This window comes from Pseudorca crassidens, chromosome 6, assembly GCF_039906515.1.
Source record: "Pseudorca crassidens isolate mPseCra1 chromosome 6, mPseCra1.hap1, whole genome shotgun sequence".
Taxonomy (NCBI): Eukaryota; Metazoa; Chordata; class Mammalia; order Artiodactyla; family Delphinidae; genus Pseudorca; species Pseudorca crassidens.
This window is the reverse complement of record NC_090301.1, coordinates 37,149,705-37,176,123: the sequence shown is the minus strand read 5'-3', so window position 1 is coordinate 37,176,123 and position 26,419 is coordinate 37,149,705. Positions and strand designations below refer to the sequence as shown.

General features: G+C 37.2%; 1 protein-coding gene across 3 annotated transcripts in view; it reads left to right on the top strand.

The window, feature by feature from the left end:
• The window catches only part of PLCL1 (phospholipase C like 1 (inactive)), a 385,709-nt gene that overhangs the window by 329,904 nt on the left and 29,386 nt on the right, over positions 1-26,419 (top strand). For all 3 annotated transcript variants that reach the window (XM_067741099.1, XM_067741100.1, XM_067741102.1), the window contains 2 exons: positions 8,707-8,782; positions 10,849-10,958. In XM_067741099.1, the coding sequence (XP_067597200.1) occupies positions 8,707-8,782; positions 10,849-10,958 (186 nt within the window). The remainder of the gene's footprint in view (positions 1-8,706; positions 8,783-10,848; positions 10,959-26,419) is intronic.

Here is a 26,419-nt window from a genome sequence, read left to right as displayed (position 1 = left end):
TTTCCCTTCCTAACAACTTAGATAAATTACTTAGCTGGGGGGAAAGGTTGAAGTTGTTGCTTTAAATGTGGTTTGGAATTGTTGGTACATTTCAGCCATCCATCTTATTTGTTTTCTCTATAACTACTAAGAATTGAAAGTTGACTGCAGAAATTAGAATAAAATTATTCTTCTAAATACAATGGAAGCTGTTACCATAGAGAAGAGGATCAAATGCTCTTATGACAAAGGTTTACATGAGCAATGATTTTAAGTTCTGAGAATATTAATTATGAGGTGTTTTAAAGTTATGACTTTTGTTATTAAAGGTTTTAAAGTTATCCTTGGGGATACTCTTCTATGTTGAAGGTTAAATCACACTTGACTATCTCTTTATGAAGTGATCTATTAGACAATGGGAAAAACAAACTTCTTACACTATGGGGTTAACAAATATTTACTTGAAAGATTTTGAAGATAACTTGAATCATAGTGTTTGTTCTATGTTTTGGTCTTGAATTTATTTTGCCTCAAATAAGTAATAAAGTTTTAAAATTTATTTTCTGATACTTGAGTATTATATTTTCCATAGGTATAATCCTACTAAAAGCTGTATGTTTAGTTTTCAGTGCTCAATTTGAAAGGGAATTAAGAACATGTAAGGTGGATAGCCTCATCCACGAGAGGGCAGACAGCAGAAGGAAGAAGAACTACAATCCTGCAGCCTGAAGAACAAAAACCACATTCACAGAAAGATAGACAAGATGAAAAGGCAGAGGGCTATGTACTAGATGAAGGAACAAAATAAAACCCAAGGAAACAAACTAAGTGAAATGGAGATAGGAAATCTTCCAGAAAAAAAATTCAGAATATTGATAGTGAAGATGATCCAGGACCTCGGAAAAAAAATGGAGGCAAAGATCGAGAAGATGCAAGAAATGTTTAACAAAGATCTAGAAGAATTAAAGAACAACAAACAGAGATGAACAATACAATAACTGAAATGAAAACTACACTAGAAGGAATCAATAGCAGAATAACTGAGGCAGAAGAATGGATAAGTGACCTGGAAGACAGAATGGTGGAATTCACTGCTGCAGAACAGAATAAAGAAAAAAGAATGAAAAGAAATGAAGACAGCCTAAGAGACCTCTGGGACAATATTAAACGCAACAACATTCGCATTATAAGGGTCCCAGAAGGAGAAGAAAGAGAAAGGACCCGAGAAAATATTTGAAGAGATTATAGTCGAAAACTTCCCTAGCATGGGAAAGGGAATAGCCACCCAAGTCCAGGAAGCACAGAGAGTCCCATACAGGATAAACCCAAGGAGAAACACTCCGAGACACATAGTAATCAAATTGGCAAAAATTAAAGACAAAGAAAAATTATTGAAAGCAGCAAGGGAAAAATGACAAATAACATACAAGGGAACTTCCATAAGGTTAACAGTTGATTTCTCAGCAGAAACTCTACAAGCCAGAAGGCAGTGGCATGATATACTTAAAGTGATGAAAAGGAAGAATGTACAACCAAGATTACTCTACCCAGCAAGGATCTCATTCAGATTCGATGGAGAAATCAAAAGCTTTACAGACAAGCAAAAGCTAAAAGAATTCAGCACCACCAAACCATCTCTACAACAAATGCTAAAGGAACTTCTCTAAGTGGGAAACACAAGAGGAGAAAAGGACCTACAGAAACAAAGCCCCCAAAATTAAGAAAATTGTAATAGGAACATATATATCAAAAATTACCTTAAGTGTGAATGGATTAAATGCTCCAACCAAAAGACACAGGCTTCCTGAATGGGTACAAAAACAAGACCTATATATATGCTGTCTACAAGAGACCCACTTCAGACCTAGGGACACATTCAGACTGAAAGTGAGGGGATGGAAAAAGATATTCCATGCAAATGGAAATCAAAAGAAAGCTGGAGTGGCAATACTCATATCAGATAAAATAGACTTTAAAGCATGTTACAAGAGACAAGGAAGGACACTATGTAATGATCAAGGGATCAATCCAAGAAGAAGATATAACAATTATAAATATATATGCACCCAACACAGGAGCACCTCAGTACATAAGGCAACTGCTAACAGCTCTAAAAGAGGAAATCGACAGTAACACAATAATAGTGGGGGACTTTAACACCTCACTTACACCAATGGACAGATCATCCAGACAGAAAATTAATAAGGAAACACAAGCTTTAAATGACACAATAGACCACATAGATTTAATTGATACTTATAGGACATTTCATCCAAAAACAGCAGATTACACTTTCTTCTCAAGTGTGCATGGGACATTCTCCAGGATAGATCACACCTTGGGTCACAAATCAAGCCTCAGTAAATTTAAGAAAATTGAAATCATGTCAAGCATCTTTTCTGACCACAACGCTATGAGATTAGAAATCAATTAAATGTAAAAAACACAAACACATGGAAGCTAAACAATACGTTACTAAATAACCAAGAGATCACTGAAGAAATCAAAGAGGAAATCAAAAAATACTTAGAGACAAATGATAATAAAAACACGACAATCCAAAACCTATGGGATGCAGCACAAGCAGTTCTAAGAGGGACGTTGATAGCAATACAATCCTACCTCAAGAAACAAGAAACATCTCAAATAAACAATATAACATTACACCTAAGGGAACTAGAGAAAGAAGAACAAAGAAAACCCAAAGTTAGCAAAAGGAAAGAAATCATAAAGATTAGAGCAGAAATAAATGAAATAGAAATAAAGAAAAGGATAACAAAGATAAATAATAGTAAAAGCTTGTTCTTTGAGAAGATAAACAAAATTGATAAACCATTAGCCAGACTCATCAAGAAAAAGAGGGAGAGGACTCAAATCAATAAAATTAGAAATGAAAAAGGGGAAGTTACAACAGACACCACAGAATTACATAACATCGTAAGAGACTACTACAATCAGCTCTATGCCAATAAAATAGACAACCTGGAAGAAATGGACAAATTCTTAGAAAGGTATAACCTTCCAAGACTGGACCAGGAAGAAACAGAAAGTATGAACAGACCAATCACAAGTAATGAAATTGAAACCATGATTAAAAATCTTCCAACAAACAAAAGTCCAGCACCAGATGGCTTCACAGGTGAATTCTATCAAACATTTAGACAAGAGCTAACACCCATCCTTCTCAAACTCTTCCAAAAATTTGCAGAGGAAGGAAAACTCCCAAACTCATTCTATGAGGCCACCATCACCCTGATACCAAAACCAGATAAAGATACTATATAAAAAAAGAAAATTACAGACCAATATCACTGATGAATATATATGCAAAAATCCTCAGCAAAATACCAGCAAACAGAATCCAACAACACATTGAAAGGATCATACACCATGATCAAGTGGGATTTATCCTAGTGATTCAAGGATTCTTCAATATATGCAAATCAATCAATGTGATACACCATATAAACAAATTGAAGAAGAAAAACTATATGATCATCTCAATAGATGCAGAAAAAGCTTTTGACAAAATTCAACACACATTTATGATAAAAACTCTCTAGAAAGTGGGCATAGAGGGAACCTACTTCAACATAATAAAGGCCATATACGACAAACCCACAGCAAACATCATTCTCAATGGTGAAAAACTGAAATCATTTCCTCTAAGATCAGGAACAAGACAAGGATGTCCACCCTCACCACTATTATTCAACATAGTTTTGGAAGTCCTAGCCACAGCAGTCAGAGAAGAAAAAGAAATAAAAGGAATACAAACTGGAAAAGAAGAAATAAAACTGTCACTGTTTGCAGGTGACATGATACTAAACATAGAGAATCCTAAATATGCCAGCAAAAAACTACTAGAGCTAATAAATGAATTTGGTAGAGTAGCAGGATGCAAAATTAACGCACAGAAATCTCTTGCATTCCTATACACTAATAATGAAAAATCTGAAAGAGAAATTAAGGAAAACCTCCCATTTACCACTGCAACGAAAAGAATAAAATACCTAGGAATAAACCTACCTAGGGAGACAAAAGAGCTGTATGCAGAAAACTATAAGACACTGATGAAAGAAATTAAAGATGATACCAACAGATGGAGAGGTATACCATGTTCTTGGATTAGAAGAATCAATATTGTGAAAATGACTGTACTACCCAAAGCAATCTACAGGTTCAATGCAATCCCTATCAAATTACCAATGGCATTTTTTACAGAACCAGAAGAAAAAAAATCCTAAAATTTCTATGGAGACACAGAAGACCCTCAATAGCCAAAGCAGTCTTGAGGGAAAAAAACGGAGCTGGAGGAATCAGACTCCCTGACTTCAGACTATACTACAAAGCTACAGTAATCAAGACAATATGGTACTGGCACAAAAACAAAAATATAGATCCATGGAACAGGATAGAAAGCCCAGAGATAAACCCATGCACCTATGGTCAACTAATCTACAACAAAGGAGACAAGGATATACAATGGAGAAAAGACAGTCTCTTGAATAAGTGGTGCTAGGATAACGGGACAGCTACATGTAAAAGAATGAAATTAGAACACTCCCTAACACCATACAGAAAAATAAACTCAAACTGGATTGGAGACCTAAATGTAAGACCGGGCACTATAAAGCTCTTAGAGGAAAGCATAGGAAGAACACTCTTTAACATAAATCACAGCAAGATCTTTTTTGATCCACCTCCTAAAGGAAATAAAAACAAATGTAAACAAATTGGACCTAATGAAACTTAAAAGCTTTTGCACAGCAAAGGAAACCAAAAACAAAACGAAAAGACAACCCTCAGAATTGGAGGAAATGTTTGCAAATTAATCATCAGACAAAGGATTAATCTCCAAAATATATAAACAGCTCATGCAGCTCAATATTAAAAAAAAAAAAACAAACCAATCCAAAAATGGGCAGAAGACCTAAATAGACATTTCTCCAAAGAAGACATAGAGATGGCCAAGAAGCACATGAAAAGCCACTCAACATCACTAATTATTAGAGATATGCAAATCAAAACTACAATGAGTATCACCTCACACCAGTTAGAATGGGCATCATCAGAAAATCTACAAGCAACAAATGCTGGAGAGGGTGTGGAGAAAAGGGAACCTTCTTGCACTCTTGGTGGGAATGTAAATTGATGCAGCCACTATGGAGAACAGTATGGAGTTTCCTTAAAGAACTAACAATAAAATTACCGTATGACCCAGCAATCCCACTACTGGGCATATACCCAGAGAAAACCATAATTCAAAAAACACATGCACCCCAATGTTCATTACAGCACTATTTACAATAGCCAGGTCATGGAAGCAACCTAAATGCCCATCGACAGATGAATGAATAAAGAAGAAGTGGTACATATATACAATGGAATATTACTCAGACATAAAAAGGAACGAAATTGGGTCATTTGTAGAGACGTGGATGCATCTAGAGACTGTCATACAGAGTGAAGTAAATCAGAAAGAGAAAAACAAATATCGTATATGAGCATATATATGTGGAACCTAGAAAATGGTACAGATGAACCAGTTTGCAGAGCAGAAATTGAGACACAGATGTACAGAAGAAACGTATGGACACCAAGGGGGGAAAGCGGCGTGCGGTGGGTGTGGTCGTGGGATGAACTGGGAGACTGGGATTGACATGTATTCACTGATGTGTGTAAAATGGATGACTAATAAGAAAATAAACAAGTGAATAAACATTAAAAAAAAAGAACATGTAAGGTTATAGAAAAATGGAGAACCTAGGAAAAAAGACTAGAGACAAAAAGAAAGATTAGATTTCAAAAAAGACAATGTTGGGTTTGAGCAGGGATCTGTTGTGTACATGTGTGGGTTAATTAATACTAGAAAAAATAAGTATCACAAAATAAGATAAGGAAAAGGTGATATCGATGGATAGATATGAAAATGGATAGATGAATCTGGGGATATAAAGTGGGGTCAACTGCTGAGCTGGCAAGAATGAGAAGTGAGAATTGGCCAGGGGGTAGTCTGTGATGAGACCAAACTTTGGGGGGTCGTCAGTGGAGTCCCACAAGAGTCAAAGCAGTGAGCATGGGCTAGTGTTTTAAGGAAAGATTGATGAGGTCAACCACTTGAAGGCCAATAGAGTATTTTGTTATTGTTTTTGTTTGCTTACTTTAAGGTAGGAGATGTTGTATGGAAAAGGGAAAAAGCAAGGGAGAGGTAGAAATTGTAGATGAATAAAGAAGGGGTCATTAGGAATGGGTTCCTGAAGGGAAGAGGGAAAGGTGAGATTGGAAGTCAAGGTAGAAGAGTTAGCTTTGGCGAACAGGACACTTCCTTCTCAGGTTCTCACAAAAAGGCTGTGGCATTTTTGGATGTAGGAAGTACACTTTTGGATGTAGGAAGTACATTTTGTACTCAACACTGAGGAGATATTTAGTAAAATACTGCAAAAACAAAAAAGCTGGCCACAAATCAATAGAGTTTCTTTTCTTTTTTTTTAAATCAGTTAATGGTATCATATGTTCTCCACTGAGTGCAAAACCAAGAGAAATGAATGTCAGTCAAGATATTATCAAAGGAAATTACCAATGCTATCCCTTTTTGGAGTTTTTCTTGAAAAGGACATATTTGAACCTGGCTGAAATAGATTGATTACGGTCATGGCCTCATGTTATTACTGATGGGCTGGGTCAGGTGACTTTGGAAAGCTACATTTCAGGCTCAAAAGACTGAATGTGTGAAGGCATGGCCAGGCTAGACAAAATCAGAGGGTGCTGTTTTTTCATGAAAATAAATGGATTCCAGGAAACCGGGATTTTAATTCCAGTTTGATCACTAATTAGTTCCATTTTTTGGACAAGGATTTTAACTCTTATAAGTCTTAGTTTCCTTTTTCACAAAATTAAGGGTGTGGTCCTGACAGCTAAGATTCTCTTAGCCTTAAAAATAAAATGATTCTAAAATTGTGCAGTATATTGGCTATTTTGCTCATGGTAAAGTCACAGAATGTGTTTGTTCTTTATGAAGGTTTCCCTTGCTTGAATTTTATGAAAACATTTTGTATGCTATCTGACTAATTTGGAACATCTGATAACTTTGAAAGTATTATGAAAACTCAATTGATGCTGCATGGGTAGATGCTAAACTTAGCATCTTTCTAAACTTAGAAAAGACTAAATCAGATTCCCTTCATATTAAATCTTTCTTTGCCTGTAAGTTTCCTTCACTTGGAAGCTGCAGTAACTCAGGCACATAACCATTTGAGAAATTGTTATTCAGAAGCATTCCACTTCCTCTTGGGAGTTGGAAGAGTTAATGCAGTTAAAAAGTTTGACGCAGCTTAGACCTTCTTGGGTGCCTAGTTTTATGGTTTTAATAGTCACTTTAGCCCTCCAAATAAGTCACTTCAAACTATCATTTTAGGTAGAAAATATCAGTAATTGAAGTTTGGTTGAATTAATTATCATGTGTCATTTAATCATTTGAGTAGACTTCCCTACTAGACTATGAACTCCATGGAGATAGAAATGTGTCTGTTTTTGCTCATCCATGTATCATACCCCTTGTAGTTACTACAGTGCTTACACATAGTGCCTGCTGAGTAGATATTTGTTAAATGAATGAATGATTTGATTTTACTTCTATAGAGTTGTTAGGCACTAAATATTCATGATTCAAATATTATTTTCCATTTGAAGATTTGTAGTCATAAACCACTTTATATTTGAAAGTGATTGTATAAAACTACAATCTTGTACAACAGCATTTAATTTTGAAGAATGTCTTACTCAAGACTTTTTATGTTCACTTTGGATTCTGCCTTGAACTCTCTTCAGATTATTGAGCCAGACAGATAAAACATGGAATAGTCAGACTAAAAGGTACAACATTTATTAGGAGTAGAAGAGTGGCTGGAAATTCAGGAAGTGTTTGCCTATTGGTGCCTTTCTTTAGTCATTTCTTCAGAAGGGCCCCAGTCCGTTGTCTTTCTGATCACAACTTCTTTACCTACTCTCATCTTCCCCCTTCTTCACATACAGATTTCTCTTTTCTTCATCTCTCCAACAGCTGTCCTATTTTCCCTACATCACTCAGTATATTAATTACTTCTTGGTCTTTTTTCTTTCTACCCAAATGTGGAGGGCAGGGACACCATTTCAGCATTGTTGCCTACAAGCTCTGTGGAATTGCTGGTGAATATGACCCACAGTTCATTCTTGCCAATGGAGCTGGAGCCCTTCTCAACGAAGGACCAGGACTCCACCATCTTTGCACCACTTAAATCCAATTTGCCGACTTCACCGATGTGTCCTGTAGTTCTTTACCTCATCACTAGGTGATTCCCTGTTCTGATATCTCATTGCTGTTGTTCCAGTACCACTTGCCTTGATGTTGCAGTAACTTTGAGGCGAGGGGATAAAATAAGAGGTGTTCATGAATGTGATCTGGGACTTAAAAAGAGTGTGTATGCATTTATTCAACAGTTATTGATTTGGCACCCATGGTGTGCCAGGCATATTACATAAGTGGAGCAACCATAAGGTAGGTGACTCTAGCTGGTGTTAGAGTGGATGGGGCTTGGAGCAGAGAGCATCCTTCCCTCTTCCACCTCTTGTGGTTATGGCCAGGGTGCCCCATTACTGGCAGTTTCATGTGGGTCTTTATGTTGTCTTTCCAATGTGCCAGTTTAAGGATTTCTGACAACCACCTTTTTAATGCTTATTTTGTGACAGATGATCCAAGAGAGCCGGTTTCTCATAGAAATGGCAGACACAGTCCAGGAAAAGATCGTGCAGTGTCAGAAAGCAGGTAACCTTCCCCCCTTGCCCCCATTTCGTTTAGAAACCATAATGATGATTTTTGGCAGACTTTTAAAGTTTAGCTATACTTTGAGTTACACTGAAGCCTTTGTTTAGTACAGAAGAGATCTACGTGATAGTAGGTAGGTGGTCTGTGTGTATATAGAGGGGGTATCTGAAGATGTCTAGAGAGGTGAGGGTTTCTGAATTTACTTTTGTGATTTGGGAACCGATCAAAGCCTTTTTATTACTGATATGGAAACTGTGGTTTCACATTGCCCCTTAAGAAACACTTTATTTGTACAGTTCGAACCATAATCTTGTTAACCTTCTAGGCTTTTGCCTCATTTACTTGTCCTCAGTTTAGATTTGTTCCTTCTTTAAGGGTGGGATGGGTCACATGTCTCTGATGGCACATTGCTCTGTTTATTTACTTTCACTTCATCCACACCCCAGTACTTTTATCTCTCTTGGATCCATGTTCTCCCTGATCCACACACACACACATTAGTGTGCAATAAGGAAGATGACACTGACAGTTGCTTGCTATGTATGTATCTGATACACTAAGCACATATGCTATGTTATTTTGTCCTCATAACAACTCTGCAGTGTAGTCATCATTATATCCAATCTAGAGATGAGGCATCTGAGATTCTGAGAGATTGAGCGAATTACCCCAAATCCCATATCAACATGTGGTAGAGGTGACCTTTGAACCCAGACCAAACTTTGAAAATGGTGCTCTTCGCTGCTGATCTGGAGGCTTAAATGTTTCCGTTGACAGGAAGCACGAAAATAATAATAATACGAAATACTTATATTATGCTCCTATGTACCATGCACTACTTTGAGAGTTTTGTATGTGTTGACTCATTTAATCTTCACACAGTTCCATGAGGTCAATACTCTTGTTATCACCATTGCACCACTGAGGAGACTTAATGGCAGAGAGTTTCAGGGATTCGCTCATGCTCACGTAGCTAGTCAGTGGTAGAGCCAGAGTGTAAGTCTGGGCTCTGCAGCCATGCTCTTACTATGTACTGGGCTTGTGATGTTAGCATCAGAAAAGTTAATGTGGTTTTAGGCTGCATTAATACAAGCCTAGTCACTAGAACTAGGAAGGTGGTGGTAAAACCCTATGTCATGTGGGCAACCTCAATCCCATTTTGAGAACGATGTTCCTGGATGTCATCCTTAAAGAGAAATTATAATAAGCTGAAACATGTTAGAATGTTTAATCTGGAGAAGGGAAAACTCTAGTAGACTTTATCCAACATCTTTCTTCAAATATTTAAAGGGCTGTACTGTGGAACAGAGATTAGACCTTGTTGTTCTGAGGCTAGCTAGCACCAAGGAGTAGAAGTTTCAGGGAGAGAGACTGGTTTGATATCAGTCACAGCTTTCCAAAGATGGAATGAGCTTTCCAGAAGAAAGTGTGATTCCCATCTCTGAGGTGCTAAGACAAAGGCTTAGGAGAGAAAGATGATGGTGATGTTTTTTTATAGTATTCAAGCTTGGGGGAATGGTTTAGCTAAAAATAACTTTAAGGCCATTCCCAAATCTGACACATTTGGGTGTTTCCAGGAATGCTATTTTAAAAAAGCTTTTTATTTTTACTCAACATTTACTAATTACCATTGTTATCTATGTGGGCTCCAGGCCTACTGTCAAGCCATATGGATGGTTCATAAGGCAAAGTAAGATATGTGCATCCTTCACATATGGTAGCCACTCACACATTACACCATTTTATATAAAAACCAGGCAGAGAACAAACAAGATGGATGCCACCTATTGGAAGAATTTGCTTCTTAACTTCTCATGTCTTTGTCTATGGCCCCTTGCTGTTTAAAATCTAATTTAATCTAATGCATTGATTATTTTTAGTTTCCCTTTAAGGATAGCCATTTGGTGGTGATGAACAGAATGAGAAGGAGAATTCAATTTTGGAATTTAGAGATTATGAGAAGGACAGAAATGGGAAATTATATTTTTACTGATAATATTTTCACAATAAAATGCCTGTTTTTCTGAAATTTATACGAAGAATTCTCTTATGTTCTCTTTTTAAAGGGATGGAGTTCCATGAGGAACTTCATAATCTGGGGGCAAAAGAAGGCTTGAAAGGAAGAAAACTCAACAAAGCAACTGAGAGCTTTGCTTGGAACATTACAGTACTGAAGGTAAATGAAGTACTCAGGTGCCCCTTTGTCTTTATTTTTCTCCTCATCTCTCCAATGTGTAGAGAAGCGTCAGTGGTTAAATACGGTGACTTGAATTTTTAATTAACACTTGACCTAATTAATTTGTGCTCTAAGTGACGGGAGATGCATACGGGGATTAACACACGGTTTGCCATAATAGGATAATGAGTTTTGTGGTGGAGGCAGAAGACAGCACGACCTAATTCTATTACCTGGTGTTTGTGTGTGTGTGGTTTACTCATACTTCTAGTCAAGTCAATATGGCTGTTCTGGTTTGTGGAAAGAATAACACAAAATGTTGCTGGAGAAGGATCCAACACAAGTGACTTGGAAAAGCTTTAAACTACAGAATATCTGGAGCCATTTAGGATTATTTGATTTTAGGAAGAGTCTCTATAAATACATTTATTTTTGCAAAAATTTTGGAAGTCAGTTTTTTGAGATTATGATTTGCTCCACTGAAAATTAATTTTAGGACTTCAAAGTAAAGATGCCACTTTTCATATTTTGTTACATGAATGGACAAATGATTTAGGCAGTTGGAATAGCTTATTCTTAGTAGTGTGATGGAGAAAAACAGCTACAAACAAAATTAATAATTGCTGACATTTAAAGAACGCTGATGCGCCAGGCGCTGTTTTACAAGGTTTATATGAATTAACATTTTAATACTTTCATTAACTCAATACTGTTATTATTCTCATTTTAAAAGTGAGAAAACCAAGGCACTGAAAACTTATGTATATTACCCAAGGTCACTCAGCTAGTAAATGGTGGAGCTGGAGTTTGAACCCAGGCAGTTGGCTCCAGAGGCTGCTCTACAGAGAGCACACGTTTATGTGAAAGTGCTAGGTGAACTGTAATACATATCACAAATGTTTATTAAAAATTCAGTCCACACATATTTGTTAAGCTCCTACTATGTACTGGGCTCTCTGCTATGCACTGGGAACCCATGAAGAACAAAAGCGATACAGACCCTGACCTCGTGAGTTAACAGCCTGGGGGCAGGAGGTGGGGTGGGGGAAAATAGGTGTCATTTGCTTAAGAGGCAGGAACTCTAGTGTTACTATAAAGAGGAGCTTGTTTTATAACACCTGAGTACAACATGGCAGTGTGAGCCCTGATACAGACGCTTTCTGTTCAGCGTGTTTTTATGTGGGCTCATGAATGTGCTGATCACTGAGAAAGGAGCTACAGACACAAATATCAAAAAAGTAATACCTGGGCCTCCAGAACTAGTCTACTAGGGGAGACAGACGTGTGACTAATAGCAGCCATTGATTATTCAACACTTCACATGTGACGAGCACCCATGACTAAGTAGTTCATGTATGTTTCCTCCTTTCCTCTTCACAACAACTGTGTGACATTGCAGCAACTCACGCTGACCCTCTCCATCTCACAGATGAGGAAACTGAGGCTCAGGAAGGTTTTCGTTTCTTACCTTCAGCTAGTAGATGGCAGAACTGAGATGCTATATCATGCCCATCGTTCTAACCACTACCCTGTCCTCCTGCCTCCTGAAAGACTCAATCCATGTGACTGACTCCAGGCAGCCTAGTACAGGGGTGAGGGCACAGGCTCTGGGTGCAGACTGCCTGATAGCTGTGACACTTTGGCCAAGTTATGTAGTCTCTCTGAGGGTGATAATAATACCTACACCCCAGGTTTTATAAGAATGAAATGAGATAATACATATAAAAATATCTAAGTCACAGTGCACAAAACTTGACATTATATCTATACCTATACTATTATTGTATATATATGCTATTACTTTTGCCAGGGTGAGGATGACCATTGGGATAAAAGTCTTTTGGTTTTTCTTAATTTAAATTTAAATTAAAAAATCAACTAATTAATTTTTTTAAATTGAGGTATAATTGTTAGTTTCTTTGTTAACTTCTGACTGAAGCCCATTCACTGTTTTCTGAGGTTTGTTTGTGTGTTTGGTTTAGTGACAGGAACTGATTGCTAGATGGGGCCTAGCAAATGCTGTACAAATCATTCTCAGACAGATCTTTTGAAACAGAATCAATCTTCTATTATTTTAGCTCATGTACCAGCTACTAGTGTTTCAGCTTGAGCACTAGGAACTTAAACAAGAATAGTGAACTTCTCCAAACTTCTATTTCCCTTCTCTCCCCCATTGCGTTTAGTGGACCTGTTAAGCTCTTTCCCCAAGTGCTAAACAAATGACCTCCTTGGAATTTGGATTTTTAGCTGAGGCACAAAGAGACCAGGCTTTTTTGGAGGTTGTGTACTCTAGTGGTGCCTCTCTGAGAAGAACCTCCTCTCTAAGGCTCTTCCTTTATTTCCTGTATCTTGGATCTGAAGTTCTTAGTTCCTTCTTTGTTCTCCAGTCTTCCTATTGATTTTCAATCTCCTAAAAATGCCCTTTTTCTTAAGTTTACTAGAGGCAATTTCCATTGCTTACAACTGGATGAATTAGTAACAACCACATTGGTAAGACATAATCACTGAAATAGTAGGATATGTCAAGGCTCACCTAAAAATTCTGCATTGCTTACTGAAAAGGTTTCCTTACACACAATTTTTACAAGTACTCCTCGATATCTAGGGGAAGAGAATAATGATTGACCAATATTTGTTGAACATGTGCGTTCAAGTAGCTAAAATATTTAATTCCAATGCAATTTCCAACAAGTAAGGGAGGATCTACAAAAAATGAGAAATGTGTCCTCAGGAAAATGGTGGGTGGGCAGCATGGAGCGGTAGAAAGGGACATTGACTTTAAAGGAAATTGAGCTGAGACTAAAAAATAAATTCTTTAGTTTGTGTTTTCTGCAATTCAAAATTACATTGATCTGATATTAATATATGACAGAGAAGCTGGAGAAAAATTTGCAGAGACAAAGATGAATAGCTCTGCAATATAACAAACATGAATTATACTTACAGCGTCCAAATTTTCAAAGCTAGAAATGAGGATTTATAATCCAGCGTTAGCACTATGCATGGGTCCAGAGTAGGGAATTGCTTAGCAGATCTTTTGCATCTCCCCACACTTTTGTCACATGCCAATAGCCAACTATTACAGTCATTTTCCTCCTCTTCCTTTCTTTCTCTTTCACTTCTGAGCATAAAATTGAAGTCTTTAAATAGCTTCTGTGTTCATTTGGGATGATATGATGATGCAGGTCTCAATGACTCAGTCTGCAGTGTCTTTTCCAGATAATCATTGGACAAAGATAGCTCTATCTCATCCCACCCTCACGAATTAACTGTTCCTTCCATCTGTCTTTCTCCATGCTGTCCTTCATAAAAGAGTTTTGTTTGGTTATTAGCATAATATTAAAATCTTACAATGAAAATTTTTCCTGTTCTTTACGTCTTCCAGAAAGAGATACTACAACTTCACCTGCACAGCCAGTTTATTGTAGTAAATTATTATCAACCTTGGAAGTATTTTGCTAATGAGAATTCTGAAGGTCTCTTGGAAAAGAGATATGAATTTATACTATATCACTGATAAAACGTAATGTATCATGAAGTGGAATTTATTTAAAATTTTGGACTCTATCCAGAATGATTTAATTCTTTAAGAACAAAAAGAATTTCATTAAAAGGTGGTCACACTTATAAAACCGAAACTAGTAAGAACCTGAGAGTAACATTTTAGCGAGTTTCCCAATATATATATTTCTAACTTGGCCTGTCGGCTATTTTAAGGAACTAAATTCCATTATCTTAACATTTTCAAAAGTTTGATGAAAAAATCAATTCTCCAAGCTGGAGAAGTGTCAAGTAGAGATATATAAAAAATAATTGAAGAAATATAATTAATAAACATTTTATTATAATGGAAAAGCTATGAAGTAGGTGATCACTAGAGCTTACAAATAAATAAAAGGGTTAAGAAGTGGCTGACTTCTTATTTGTTCATGAATTTCATTGATTACTAGTTGAATGACATGTGTTAAATAAATTATGAATAGACGATTTCTTCATCAATGGACACTTCTATTAATTGATGTGTATCTATACTTTCCCTAGATAGATTTCCAGCTTATAATTTAATGCGTTTCATTGTATGCCACAAAAAACTGGGTCTCTTTTATAGATTTATGTTCAGTAGATATGACTAATCTTTTTCCACCTAACTTTTTGGCTTTCCATCACTGCTTAAGCTTTGCTCCTTCTGTTTTTATCTTGACAACATTTTCATTTTCCTTGGGAAGAGCAGAGTCTAAAGCTCCTTGGGTACTTGTGTTTCTAATTCAGACAGATTCTCTTGCTCAATCCCTAAATTTTAGGCCCTCACATCTCTGGGGAATCTTGCTACATAAGGGAAATTACATGGATGTCAGTAATATGCTTTCTGATAGAGCCTGCAAACACATCTGAAGTCTTTGCTCATTGTTGAGAGGCAGGAAAAGAAGGGAAACAAGATTATGGGCTAATGGGAAAAGAAGTATGAGAAGAGGCATCCATTTCTGAAAGACTGAGTGACAGAAAAAATGGGGTCACCCTCAGCAGAAGGACCGTAGATATTTTAAATCATTCTCTGAGATACTGTGTGTGTTGGGGGGATCCAACCAGGCTCTACTGGTGGCCATAGTGACTATACCCCTGGGGGCTGCTCTGAGGTTATATAAAGAAGGAACATGTCCAGGGTCCTCCATGTCATCCACTGAGAAATTCTCCAATGGTGTTCTGTCAGTTGCTGGCTGTTGTTATAGTAGAGGCCGGAGAAAGGCTAGGTTTCTACCTGAGCCAACTCTTTCAGAAAAGAACAGCTACTTATGAAGTCTAGAAACAGACCTCCACTGACAACAATGCATTAATAATAAACTATTCTTCATGTTGACGTTACTATCAATTATTAAGAAACATAAAGTGGTCAAGAGTACAGACTCTGGAGCCAGATACTTTCTAGCTGTGTGGTCTTGGGAAAATTTCTTTTTGTCTCTACGCTTCTGAATCAATTAGAATATGCCAGATTGTGCTGTGGTAACAAAAATGAAAATCTCAGTGGCTTAAAACAATAGCTTATTTCTTGCTCACGCTGTTTGCCTACCAGGGTCAGCAAGGGTCAGTTAGGAGCTCAGGCTAATGGGCACTCTACCTCAACTAATCCATCTATAATCCTAGAGGTAGGGAAGCACAAATTGGTTTTAAACTTTTCTGCAAAGTAGTGTCACATGTCTCTTCTATTTAAATTTGACTGGCCAAAGTAAGTCAAATGGTCATATCTGACTTCAGTGGAGTTGGGAAAGTATATACTTCCTCAAGGAAGGGAAGCAGATGTTGGTGAATATAATCTAGTAGTGACAGGTTCCTCAGCTATATCCACCTTTAGTCATAGGACTAAATGAATTAATGTCTGTAAAGTGCTATCTGAGATATAAGAAATGCTATGTAAGAGTTTGTAGGCACTCAGTGCTTACAGCGAGCAGTTAAGTGATTTTCACACAACATATTAAGTAATCTTAAGGGTCACCCTGTAAAGTTACTATTATTACACTCATTTTACAGATAGGAGAACTGAGACTTGAGAGGTTAAGTAACCTTCCTGTTGGCATACGGATACTGAGTGACGGAGCAAGGATCTAACTCCAAAGCCCATGCTGTTAGCCCATTATGCTAAGTTGCCAGAGTATATATAGCCCCATAATAATGATGGCTTGTATTAACTGAGTACTCTCTGTGTCTCAAATATTATACTAAGTGCTCTATTATCTTCATCCACGAGGGTGAGTGTCCTGTTCAGCTAACATGAGTATTCCAGCCACCTTGACAGTGTATTCCTACAATGCAGAACAGTACTTTGAGAGAGTGTAGCTTGGGAACATCAGTTCTCCTTGTTCTGACACTACATTCACCAAGCAACTCTGTTCTCAACTTGGCTTCCCAAGCACACTTTTCCAGTGAAGATGGAATGAGTTGATCAAGTGACATAACTAGTCCCATCTGCCTGGCTGTCTCTTTGTAAATGAGTCAGTTAACTTCCTTTTTTTAAATCAGTCCATCTCCTATGAGCTTGGTTAGCGTGAATCAGCTCCCCAGGGCCTGATCACTGCCGAGTGATTGGATGCAACTGAGCCCCTGGACAGATACCACTGAGGTTAAGAAAACAAAACAAAATAACAACAAAAATACAAAAGCAGAAGGCCAGATCCTGGACCCACCTTGAGAACCCAGGGAAAGATGGGGGATAAGTATCTCAGTGAATCATCGAGACAGCCCCCGGTTTCTCTTGGACAGCTCTACTCTTTATTGGCTTTCAGTCTAGCTGTTGCCAGCCTCCGCATCTTGATGAGACAGAGGAAACTTAAGAGCCGTGCTGCCAGCAAAAACTTTGCGAAGACCATACTCCTGTTCATATTCCTTCCTTCGCCCAGCCTCTACAGCCTCAGTTCTTCCTCTCAGGGCCTCCATCTTTCCTGTATCATCTAAGCTGTCAGAGCAGAAGTCCTGGAATCTTCTTCCTTTGAATAACAAACCTGAGTTGATTTAGAAGTGAGGTGAAGTCCCTATAGGTAAATTCCTCAGGTTTCACTAAGAAAGGAGCCTCCTGAGTGGCAAAGCTGAGGAGCCTTTAAGTCACCGATCTTGAGAAGCAAGGTTCAAAGTGTTTAAACAAAGTTTTAAATTCCGTTAAGTCTAAGGAAAATACTTCCTAGTGATACATATAAAATAACAAATTCTTGGGCTGTGAATTCCCGTCTGTGTTACCTTAGCATTATGTAAGGGTTTAGACCTATAGAAAGTTGGACTATGAGTCTAGGAATCTGCAACTGATTAATATAATTTTTAAAAATTATCTTCTCTGGGGCTAGATTTTTCTCACCTAAAAATAAGATGAGACTGTATGACTGCTGGAATCCTTACCCATCTTTACATTTTATGATTGTATGTTATTTTCAGTCTTTTTCTGTGGCTAAACTACATTACATTCTTAAAGACATTGATCCTTTTGTCACTAAACCTATCAATAACATAAATCTTTCTGCTTATATATCGTCTCTGTTATGTCTTGCTCCGACTACTTTTTTTAAAACCCATGACACTATAAAACCCTAATTATACTCAGTTTCTATCCTTACTTCCCACAGTCTCCCACTATTATCCCTCCTACTGTTACCGAACTCAGGATTAGCTGCTCGCTGCTCAAACGCCAGTAATTCGAGAGGCAAGTGTTAATAGAAAGGAAAGGTGCTTTAATCAGAAAAGCCAGCAGTCTGGGGAGAAGGTGGACTGGTGTCCTGAGACCAACTCTGAAGATTTTGCTCTGCCATGATGGTTTTTTAAGGGAAAATGGGGGGAAAGTATCTCAGTGAATCATCGAGAGAGGAGGTTGGGTCATCGTTCTCCACTGTGTGCAGTCCAGCTGACTTTTCAAATGTTATCTTGCCAGAGTGATCTGCCTGCAAGATTGCTTAGGGGGCTTTGGGGTAGAGGGCTAAACATTCTTTAACTACTTAATTTTTCTTTCTTACTTCTTTTTATCTATGAGAAATATCAACAGGTTAGGCAAGTCATGGTGTGCATTCGGGAAAGTATAAGTCAGGAGTTGTTTCAATTGCTTAGTGATCTCATTCCTATAATTAGGTTCTTTTACAGTTAGAAGGGAACAGAAATGGGCAAACAGGAAAGGGGCAAAAGAGATGCTTTTAATTCCCTGCTGTCAAACATCATCCCATTTTTATGGGATTGGGGTGAAGGTCCATCTTCTGTAACTTCTTTGTGCTGACATAGGGTGCTGTATTCTCAGAGTGAAAGATGTCAACATGGGTCTGTAGCATCTCTTTGCTGACAATTTTAGTTGCCTGCTTACATATATGGGCAGAGCAAGCTACAATTATTTTGATGCCCACAAAGATATAGATTATTATGAGGAATAACGTTAATCCCATTCTCTTGAGGCCAGTTCTTGGAATTGTGCTAGCCATAGATTCAGTACTGCTCAAGATAGAGCAGCTTATGTCATGCCTTCTAGTGGCCGTTACGGTATCTGTAAAATGACTCAGGAATTTGCATCAGACACTGAGTCTGTGACTCTATTGTCCTAATCATTAACTATTCAAACCTGCTTTTTTGTGACTCTGGGAGGCCTGGGAGACTTCAGCTTTTCTACCAACAAGAGGCAGAGGACATAGAGGGGCTTTTGTACTTGGTGGGGGTATGGGGAGACTGCAGGGTTCTGCTTGGTTCCACTACTGCTGTCTTCTCCCTTCCTGACTGATTTTTCCAAATAAGATGGTCTCTACCTACCATCTTGTTGGCAATTTTTTTCTGATTTTTTTTTAATTGTGGTAAAATACATAAAACATAAAATTTACCATCTTAAGCATTTTTAAGTTCAGTGGTACTAAATATATTCATAATGTTGTGCAACCGTCATCCCATCCATCTCTAGAACTCTCCTCATCTTGTAAAACTGAAACTCTGTATTCATTAAACAATAACTCCCTGTTACCCCCTCCTCCCCAGCCCCTGGAAACCACCATTCTACTATCTGTCTCTGATTTTTGACTACTCAAAGTACCTAATATAAATTGAGTAATGCCTTTTTAAGGCTGAATAATATTCCATTGTATATAAATACCATATTTTGCTTATCCACTCATCTGTTGATAGACACTTGGACACTTCCATGCTTTAGCTTTTGTGAATAATGCTGCTATGAACGTGGGTGTACAAATATCTCTTTGAGACCCTGATTCCAATACTTATAGATATATACCCAGAAGTGAAATTGTTCGATCATGTGGTAATTCTATGTGTTTTTTTTTTTGAGGAACCACCATACTGTTTTCCACATCAGCTGTTCCATTTTACATTCCTACCAACAGTGCACAAGAATTCTGATTTCTCCAAATTCTCACCAACACTTATTTTCTGTTTTTTTGATAGTAGCCACCCTAATGGGTATAAGGTGGTATATCACTGTAGTTTTGATTTGCATTTTCCTAGTGATTAACGATGTTAAGCATCTTTTCATGTGCTTATTGGCCATTTGTATATCTTCTCTGGAGAAATGTCTATTCAAGTCCTTTGCCCGTTTTTGAATTGGGTTACCTGGGGTTTTTTTGTTATTGAGTTTTCTAAGTTCTCTATGTATTCTGAATATTAATCCTTTATCAGATATATGATTGGCAAATATTTTATCCCATTCTGTGGTTTGCCTTTTTACTCTAATGATACTGTCTTTTAATGCACAAAGTTTAAAATTTTTCATGAAGTCTTATTTGTCTATTTTTTCTTTGTTGCCTGTGCCTTTGGTGTCATATCCAAGAAATCATTACCAAATCCAATGTCATGAAATTTTGGCCTATATTTTCCTCTAAGAGTTTTATAGTTTTAGTTCTTAATTTAAGTCTTTGATCCATTTTGAGTTAATTGTTGTATATATTGTAAGGTAAGGGCCCAAATTCATTCTTTTGCATGTAGATATCCAGTTTTCTCAGCACCATTTGTTGAAAAGAATATTCTTTCCCCGTTGAATGGTCTAGGAACCCTTGTCAAAAATCATTTGATCATATTTATGTAATGGTTTATTTCTGGGTTGTCTATTCTATTCCATTGGTCTATGTGTCTGAGTTTATGCCAGTACCACACTGTTTTGATTACTGTAGCTTTGTAAGTTTTAAAATCATGAAATATGGGTCCTCCAGCTTTGTTATTCTTTTTCAGGATTGTTTTGGCTATTCAGGGTCTCTTGAGATTCCATGTGAATTTTAGGATAGGTTTTTCTATTTCTGCAAGAACGTCATGGGGATTTTGATAGGGATTGCATTGAATATATAGATTGCTTTTGGTAGTATTGACATCTTAACAATATTGTTTTCCTGTTGGGAATTTTTGCAAACAGAGTGATATTTTATTCTTTCTTTTGTTCTTCAAGGCCATCCTGCAGTGAAAATACTCAATAAACAGTATAGAGGTTCTAATAATTAAAGTCAGTTTATAATTCACAGAAGTTCTTCTACTCTGGAATTATAGATTATAGTCTGTTAAACTCCATAGGTTAAGTGCTCTGTAATAAAAAGCAGATTGTACAGAGTGGACCATATAAGTAGTCACTACCTTAACACGTACTTGTCTGTCTGTTCACCTATCCAGCCAGCTAGCTATGTATCTATCTACTCAAAGACTTACCTGTCAACCTAAAGAGTTTTCTACATTGTTAGGTTAAGTGTGCCTAATAGCTAGTGGAAGGAATGTTGTGTATTGACCTAGTATATATCTTCTCTAGGTTACATTTATTTAAAAATTTGTCAGTTTATTTAAAAATGTATTTTAATTATTTGGCCTGTTAAATGTTTTTAAAATAATATTTTAATTTTGGTGAGCAGTTATGGTACTTGTCATGCTGGAAATGTTTGGTAACTGCAACTGGGAAAGGCAAAACAGTGATGATGCCAAAATTGAGGATCTGATTCTAGTGGCAGCCGGTTTAGTCTCACTCAACTTAGCAAGCCTCGACTCACTTGTAATCTCAGCCAGCTGCCTTACAATGCATGTCATTTTATCATCAGGAAGAAGGTGGCAGGTGAGAGAGAATGAATGGATAAGTACTAGAAAAACAACTGTGGTCTCATGTGTCAGTACCATTATCTTTACACACAAAAGAAAATATTATTAGACCTTAAGAAGAGTATGCCTTTAGAAGGCATAGCATCTATTCCAGGGGTTTTATAAGCTAAGTTTGAGGTATTTATACTCAGACTAGGGGTTTGAAAAGGTACTCCTAGACACATTTTTAGAACCTTGTTATTGTTTGGCTTATTAGTACAGAATAAAGATCTTTTATTCCATCGCAAGAAGTTGATTTAATTTATTTCCACTTTAACATTTGTAAATAAGAAGGTGCACAACATAAAAGAGGCCTCTAAGCCATAAATTAGCAAATAGTAATTTTGGGCTTTTTTTGGGTAAAACCACATTCATATATTCAGTAAATACCTATAAGCCCCTATTGGGTTCTGAGTTCTATGCCTAAGAATGTACTCATGAATGAAAAACATTCATGAATGAAAACATGGTCTCATGGGGCCATGAGACCCATAGTTGGGGCTGTCATTAATAATCACACACTGCATATTATATTCGTCACTGTGATGAGTGCTGTGAAGGAGAAGTATGAGAATGTGTAATGGGATTTGACCTAATGGGAGGTCAGGGAAGTCTTCCATGAGGAAGTACCAGTTGAACAGGGAGTAAATATCTTTAGCCTTCCGTGGATTCCAAAACCCTGCCTTATATCTTGATACTTGAGTGTGGTTGCCAAAACAATCTGAAAATAATGGTGAAAAGAAAACAAATCAAAATAAAAATGTGGTAGACATCCTCAACTTGGTCTGTGGAGTTCTAAACTGCCTGCCTCGCTCATTACCACTCATTAGCATCATAGCTAATTTGTTAGTATATCAAATCTGGTCATGAGTCATATAGTTAATTACATGTGAATTTAATCATCTATCTCCTAAAAAATGATCTGCAGCAACATTCTCTGTCCATGTGTATCCATAAAATTCATTTGACAGCTTGTAGTTGTAGAGGAGGATGTTTAAAGGTTGGTTTTTGAGAGATTTCTGTGATTTAAAGCTGAAAAGATGCAGAGAGAGCATTATAGAATACACAGTATGAACTATATTAGTGTTAAAAAAGTAAAGTCTTTTTTTAAAGAGTATAATTAATGCATGTATAATAATAAAAAATCACAAATCTAAACTGTTATTCCAAACAGCCCTTGTCCAACAATATAGGAGGGTTCAGATGGAAAGTTAATGCTTCTTAGCAATAAGCAGGCTGGTTACATGGTGTCTAGATTTCTGCCTGGGGTGGCTGCATCCCAGCTGTGTTGCCTAGGAGTTTAGTATAGATAAAAGCCAGGCTGTTGATATGATTATGGAAGCACAGACCACTTTCCTTTATCTCCAGTAGAACTAAATTTAGTGTCTCTTGGGGTGGTCCATTTTTTTTCGGATGAAAGCTGCACTTCATAATGATTTTGAATAATTCAAAAATGGCAGAATCCAAATGAATAGATGCATTATAGACTTTGCTCCAACTTGTGAGGTTATGGAAGGTCTTGCTTTTCTTGCAGGAAATTTTTTTTTTTTTTTTTTGCGGTACGCAGGCCTCTCACTGCTGTGGCCTCTCCCGTCGCGGAGCACAGGCTCTGGACACGCAGGCTCAGCGGCCATGGCTCATTGGCCCAGCCGCTCCGCGGCATGTGGGATCTTCCCGGACCGGGGCACGAACCTGTGTCCCCTGCATCGGCAGGCGGACTCTCAACCACTGCGCCACCAGGGAAGCCCAGGAAAACTTTTTTTAGAGAAAATATGTTTCTTACACACAGAGTCTTAGTCTAAGGTGAGTTTGATGTCCTTACTCTGTTAACTATTTTCTTCAATTATATGTGGAAAGAAAACATTGGTAGCAAAAGTGCTTCATTCTAACTTCTTATATAGCCCTTTTAGGTTTTTCAGACACAAGCTCCTCTTCTTTCCTTGTTACTCTAGGGAGAAGAAGATGGGATACATCTATCTAATTTCCTCATTCTTAACCCAAATCAGAGCAGCGTGAGCTCACTACTCTGAATGTATATGTAAGTGTGGTGTGTGCATTGTCAGGTAAAGACAAACCCAGACTTAGGTAAAGAGAGATATTATTTAAAAGGATTATTGCAGTATGGGGAAGGGGACCATTGCAGTAAATAGGGAGAATGATCCTTCCATAAAATCTGTAAGCTTCTTAAAGGTCAGACAAAAACAATTTTTCTTTTACTGGAAGGGGCAAACAAGGCTAGAAGAACCAGGTCTGGGGAAGGGGTGGCTGAGTGGTATGATCCTGAGAGGCCGTTAAGAAGGGGCTGAATGCTGACTCAGGCTGGGGAGAGGGTCGAAGATCGAGGCCTGAAGGGAGGAGAGAAGCTTAACTTAAGTTTGGCTCAGTCAGGGAATTGTATTTTGTCCAAATTGGTTAATGTATTTTGTCCAAATTGGTTAATGGGTACAAACAGTTCAGCTAATCATTTCCGAAAGGGAACTTGGAGGATCTGTGTCTGGCATAGGTAAACAAGGAGGGCATCCATGAGTCTTATCTAAGTCACATGGGGAAGGGTGGCTCTGGGCAGTAAGCCATTTCCTGGAACGCAAAATGCTGGGGTTTCTTAACCATCCCTGTTTTCCAAGAACATAGGGCTCGGATAAAGTTTAACATTGTCAACATACACACATACATATAGAAATATGTGTATAAGAAATGTTATAGTGTGTGTGTGTGTGTGTGTGTGTGTGTATGTGTATGTATACACACACACACACATATATATACATATCTGTAAATATTAATGTGTAAAGAACATTTTAGGGTAAGAATAATGAAATTAGATATTACTCTTTTAAAGCCATATTGAAAAGATCATACTTTCCCTCAATCCAGAAGTGATTATCTTCCAGTTTAGTTAGACTTCTCTTATTTTAAGTAGATCTAGTGTGCTCAAATATACAGCATGTATGAGATTACATATTCATGGTAACAGACTGGCGTTGGGGGTGGAGGGATTTTTTTCTCCTTTATTTCCCACTTCTTGTAAAACAATTTTCTATTTTTAAATCACTCCGCATATATTAGTGATACTTTGAGCATCTGTAATAAGTGGAGGTACCTTTTCACTAACACAGAATAATTAGGAACTGAATTTCCCATTTAAGGAAAAATCCATGGCTTTATGAGAAGATTAGTTACAGATTTTTTGAAAAAGAAATATCTTTGGATTTTTAAAACTAAGTTTAGTTTATTTAGGTTCATAAAAAAATCTACACGTAACTGTTCAGAAAAGTATTTGAATAAGAAAGAAACACTTATCATCATCATCATTATCGTTACAATCATCATATTAATGTTTTGAAAGAAGATAATTTTGGAAAGGAAAAGACTCCCTGTCACAGAACTATGACTTAAAATTGAGTCTTAAACTTTTTCATTATCATATGATTTTATGGAAAGGTTATCAAATTATTAGGTAGAAACTGCTTGCTTTCAGAGACAAAAAAGTATAGGTTTCTTTCTAGCTAAAGAGAATCGTTCACTTTACAACAAAATACACTAACCCCTTCTGATTTGGTTTGCAAATCTGCCACGACAAAGCTATGTCTTCTAAAATTAGCCACACTCTTTGAGTGTTTATTTAAGATACTATTCTCAATGGAGTTTTGAGTCAATGGACTCAGGGATGGCAAGTTCTTAAATTACTTCACAATGTATTCCAGGATAAAAAGATTGCCATCCAAATCTCTCAGAGGTACCCTTTAATCAACTAGAATACCCTAGATCTCCCAGTTGTCTGCTACTCAGCAGCTGACATTATGGAAAAACTAGAATTAAATGGGTTTGTAAATCCTGTTGCCTGAGACATATTAATCTTGTGGGCCAAAAAAGAAGTTCCTGATCAATTCCTAACAAATCTAGTTTCAGAAAGTTGAGCTTTTTTCCTCACACATGCATTAAGAGATGTATTTCTCACATACATTTGAAATACACAAGATGCCTTAAAATTATGGCCTGGGTTTCAGCAGCCATTTCTGATTGCTTTGGGTCAGAAATATGGGTTTGTCTCACTGTAATTTTCTACTTCTCCAGATTTAATTGAGCTTCACTTTTTTTTAAAAGCAAAAATATATAGAGAGGGAAGGTTGAAAGTTTTAGAATTACTCGTGCTCTCTGGTGGGTATATTACTGAATCAGTAGTTTATTCCTTCAGACTGCTTTGATGAGTACATTTTGAACATCATGGAAAAGTCATATTGATGTTTGAGAGCTATAGACAGTTTATTTGCTGGTGAAATCATGGCTAGTTGCACATGACTTCCTCATTCCTTTATCTTCCAGATGGTTCTTTACACTTATTAAAAATGTTGGAGGAAACAGACTCTTTTGTTTATTGTGGACTTGATATCAACCAAGAAACTGATACCCCAGCCTGCTAAAAAATGAAGCTGGCATGTAAATTCTTGTGTATGAAAAGTGTGTTTTAATTGTAGCTATGGCTTAATATTAAGTCTGAATAAATGAGACTAAAGATTCTTAACAATGTATATTGTGTATCCTCTGAGTCAGCCTATAGAGTCTTTTTAGGCAATCTGAAACCAGAGAGGGAAAAACCAGCAACTTCCTTCCTCTTCTTTTTTATCTATAACACATTTTTGTCCGGGAGAGGAAGAATACCATTGAAAGAAACAATTATGTGTATATATAGTGTGTGCTGCTGTGTGTGTGTGTGTGTGTGTGTGTGTGTGTGTGTGTGTGTGTATGTGTGTGTTATAACATAGCCCCCTGACAGACACTTATATTAAACAATCCATTTACTAACCTCACTCATTGTAAGCTCTGTAATAATACATGTAGATATAATAATAATATTGGAGAAATGACATCTCTTCTGAGTTTTTGGTTATCTAAAA